The sequence below is a fragment of the Myotis brandtii genome, unplaced genomic scaffold (genome assembly GCF_000412655.1).
Source record: "Myotis brandtii unplaced genomic scaffold, ASM41265v1 scaffold265, whole genome shotgun sequence".
NCBI lineage: Eukaryota > Metazoa > Chordata > Mammalia > Chiroptera > Vespertilionidae > Myotis > Myotis brandtii.
Window position 1 is genome coordinate 1,762,473 of NW_005360086.1, and position 4,108 is coordinate 1,766,580.

General features: G+C 61.3%; 1 protein-coding gene across 1 annotated transcript in view; it reads left to right on the forward strand.

The window, feature by feature from the left end:
* Nucleotides 1-4,108, forward strand: part of WFIKKN2 (WAP, follistatin/kazal, immunoglobulin, kunitz and netrin domain containing 2) — a 7,681-nt gene that overhangs the window by 561 nt on the left and 3,012 nt on the right. Inside the window, exons 2-3 of the mRNA XM_014541142.1 lie at nucleotides 733-899; nucleotides 3,793-4,107. Of these exons, the coding sequence (XP_014396628.1) occupies nucleotides 733-899; nucleotides 3,793-4,107 (482 nt within the window). The remainder of the gene's footprint in view (nucleotides 1-732; nucleotides 900-3,792; nucleotide 4,108) is intronic.

A 4,108-nucleotide genomic window follows, 5' to 3' on the forward strand; every position in this document is an offset into this window, starting at 1 on the left:
CTCTGCACACCCCCCACCCCCACCCCCCAACCCCCAAAGGGACCCGGTGCTGGGGTGGGAGTCTGCTTACACCGCACGCCGCTGCTCAGGCCCGCCCTCGAACGGCCGTGAACTTGTTGTTTTTCCACGTCATTTGCTCTCAAATGTACTATCGGGTCGGGCGATGCTAACCCTGCGGCGGCAGGTCCCTCCTTGTAACAAGCGATTGTGTGTTCTGCAGAGGTGGCCCCGGGGAGGAGGGGGCCGGCCGGGGAGGTGGGGGAGAGGGAAACACGCCGCTCCTGCACAGTGAGCGTGCGTGTCCCGGAGCCAGCTCCCCCAAAGCACATGCCATTTCTGGCCCCTGAAGGGGTTAAAGGCCTCCTGGAGTCAAAAACAAGCAGGTGTCCCACCGTGCCAGATACGCCGCCTAAACTGCTTCCAGCTTTCTTTCCTTCTGCAAAAGTCTGTGGTCAGCCGGGACAGAGGAGCCGCAGCCGGCCTGTGACAGGCATCAGGTTAGCTCGCTCCCACTCGGGGGGCGCCCAGGATATAAACCCCGGCCGGGCCCCGGCTGGGGCTCCCCTCCCCGCTCACTCAGGAGAGGGGGGTTCCTTGCAAAGACCTTTCTTTCCTCTGAAGCCGCACAACTCAGCGGGCTCCACTGACTCGCTGGAGGCGGCCTGGGCAGCCGCAGCCTGACCAGCAGCAAGGACGCCTGCTGGGGGTGGGGGTGAGGGCAGGTGTCTGCAGCCCCGAGAGGGAGAAGGGTGCTGCTGCTGCTGCTCGGGGTGCCCCCGAGAGGCCTGGCACTGCCGCCCATCCGCTATTCCCACGCTGGCATCTGCCCCAACGACATGAACCCCAACCTCTGGGTGGATGCCCAGAGCACCTGCAAGCGGGAGTGTGAGACGGACCAGGTGAGTGGGACTCCGGAAGCGTGAGGTGGACCACGCAGGTGTGTCAGTGAGGGAGGGTGGGAGCCATGGGTAGGGACCACTCAGGGGTGCCCTGCAGGCCCCAGGGAGATAAACAGGGCGTGTGTCTGTCTGACTCTGAGGCGCAGAAGAGGTGATTGTGATGTTCAAGTTCATCAGGGACTGAGAGCCCTGGATTCCTGGTCTCGTGTTGGCTGAGGGCGGCTCTGAGCCAGGGCTATGCCAGGCGCAGGTGTCAGCAGCCCGTGGACAGGTGAGGACAGACACTCAGACGGTGCAGTGAGCAGGGATGGGCTTGGGACCCACGTCTGTCTGGCAACAAAGCTGAGGCTTCATCCGGCCTCCAGACCACCTCCCAGGGGCTTGGACCCCGGCGCTGAGAGCAGACAGGCTGACAAGGCGGTGGACGGGCACAGCCCTGAGCGGACTCTCTGGGGAGGAAGTGGACTCAGTTTCGTTCGCCAGATTTCTGGGTCCCCCCTTCTGCCCTCATCAGAGCACCCTGCAGCGCGCAGGGCAGGCCTGGTCCGAGGGCAATTCTCTCCCAGCTTCTGAGTCCAAGGGTCACTCCTGCCACTTCCCCGGGCAGTCAAGGGCCTGCTGGGACCTGGCACCTGCCTGGGCAAAGGCTCGTCCTGTCGGCCTGGCCAGCTCCTGGGGCTCAGGGAACATGAGAGACCCTGGTGCTCCCTCTTGTCGCCTCCGGGGGAGCACAGGACCCCCTGGAGAGAGGGGCCTTGGCCTCGCAGCCCGCCGGGGGGACAGTTCTCAGGCTTCTCCGGTGGATGCTGCCCGAGCAGTGGTGGTGCAGAAGGAAAGGGGGACCAGGAGGGTAGGGGGGCCAGAGCGGTCCCATCTCGGTGGGGCCACCCTGTTGTCGTTGGCCCCATTTGCAGGGAAGCCTGTTTCACGGGCACAGACTGGCCTGATCCACGGGGTGGGGCTTGGGGACAGGGAGACTGGCCGACTTCGTGTGCCTGGGGAAGAAGACACCTGTGTGGGCTGGAGACTCAGGCGGCCTATGGGTCCATTCTGGGCCCTTAAGGATCCCCTCCAGGTTCCTCGTGCCCAAAACACCCTCCCCGAGGTGCCTGGGGACCCCCCCTGTCAGGGATCTGCGTCCCTTAGGGAATGGAATGACGCTCTGGCTGAGGGGCCGGTTCTCTGTGCTCAATCCCCCACCAGGCCTTTCTCCCCCAGATCCCAGCTCTGAGGTCTGCCCAGCCCTGTCCCCAGGCCTCCCCCGGCACGGCCTGGAAGCCTATGCCAAGCAAGGGCTGCAAAACAAAGTCCCCATTCTGAGCCGAGAGGGGAAAATTGTAAACAAGCCGGGCGGGCGGGCTCCGGGCGGGGGGCCGTCCCCCTCTTAGCTGATGCGGAATGTCAGAGGCTGAAAGAACGTTGGAACCGTGACAGGCCAGCCCTCGTGGGGAGCAATTCACAGAGCTACTACCAGGGCAGAGGCTTGGGCGCGGTGCCCACCGCCCAGTGGGTACGAGGTGTTATTGTCGAAAACACCACGTGACATTTTCTGTTTGTGTCGGCCCTGAGCTCGCTGCTAATTTCTAGGAATTAAACCAGGAATGAATGCCTAAGGTGGCTCCACAGAGACGCGGAGGGAATTACAGTCGTGTAAGTCCCCTGGCGGCCTCCTTGTTATTTCCCCATGAAATGTCCCTGTGTTGGGAGTGGGCGCCGGGGTCTGGCACAGCCAGTGGTGGCCGACCTGGCGTCCTGGGCCTGTCCCGCTAGCCCTTCCTCTCGGCTTCGGGCGGATGGGGCCTCTCATCGGAGCCGCTGCTTCCGAGGTGCGTGCAGTCAGCCTCGAACCTCGGTCCCCCTTTTCCTTCTCGGCGTTTGGTGTGACCTCTCCCCTGCGGCCAGGGCAGGCTTACCCCGAAGGGAAAAAAAGACAAAGGCATTTGTGCCCACCTAGACCTCATCCGTGGTCACTAGATGATGCATGTGATGTAGAAGGTAAAACCTCACTTTAGAATTCCACCCCCGGGGAGCCCGGAGCCCTTTCCCCGCACTGCCCTGTGCACTTGGCATTGCCGCCCTGAGGCCGGCATTGCCGCCCCGAGGCTCTGCAGGAAGAGGGCTGTGGCTGGGCTCTTCCCACAGGACTAGCTGTGTGGCCTTGGGCAAGTCACCTGCTCTCTCTGTGCCTCAGTGATCATCGCCTGTGAAGTGGGGAGAATGGTACACCCACCCATAGGCTTGTGATGAGCATTGACTAAGTTGACAAACGCAGACATGCCTGTCCTGGCAAGTGCATAGCGGATGCTCTGTGCACATTAGCTGTGATCACCAGAACATTTTGCTCAGGATGGATGGGCACACATTGCCCGGCTGGTGTGGCTCTGTTCGTTAAGTGCTGTCCTGTGAACAGAGAGGCCCCCGGTTCTATTCCCAGTCAGGGCACATGCCTGGGTTTTGAGTGTGATCCCCAGTAGTACAGGAGGCAGCCACTGATGTTTCTGTCTCTTTCCCTCTCCTTTCTCTCTCTAAGAAAAATCAATAAAAACCTATTTTTTAAAAATAAGAGCCCTAACCGGTTTGGCTCAGTGGATAAAGCATCAGCCCATGGACTGAAGGGTCCCGGGTTCGATTCCAGTCAAGGGCATGTACCTTGGTTGTGGGCTCAAACCCCAGTAGGGGGTGTGCAGGAGGCAGCTGATCAATGTTTCTCTCTCATCAATGTTGCTAACTCTCTATCCCTCTCCCTTCCCCTCTGTAAAAATCAGTAAAATATATTTTAAAAATAAGAAAGACGAGCACATATTAGTTCTCTCTACAGAAACTGTGGGGCCGGGCAGGGAAACCTGCCCTCCCTCCCTCCCTCGCTCAGGCCTCTCGCTCTGGCTCTCTCCAGGAATGTGAGACCTACGAGAAGTGCTGCCCCAACGTGTGTGGGACCAAGAGCTGCGTGGCGGCCCGCTACATGGACGTGAAGGGGAAGAAGGGCCCGGTGGGCATGCCCAAGGAGGCCACCTGCGACCACTTCATGTGCCTGCAGCAGGGCTCCGAGTGCGACATCTGGGACGGCCAGCCCGTGTGCAAGTGCAGAGACCGCTGCGAGAAGGAGCCCAGCTTCACCTGCGCCTCGGACGGCCTCACCTACTACAACCGCTGCTACATGGACGCGGAGGCCTGCTCCAAGGGCATCACGCTGGCCGTGGTCACCTGCC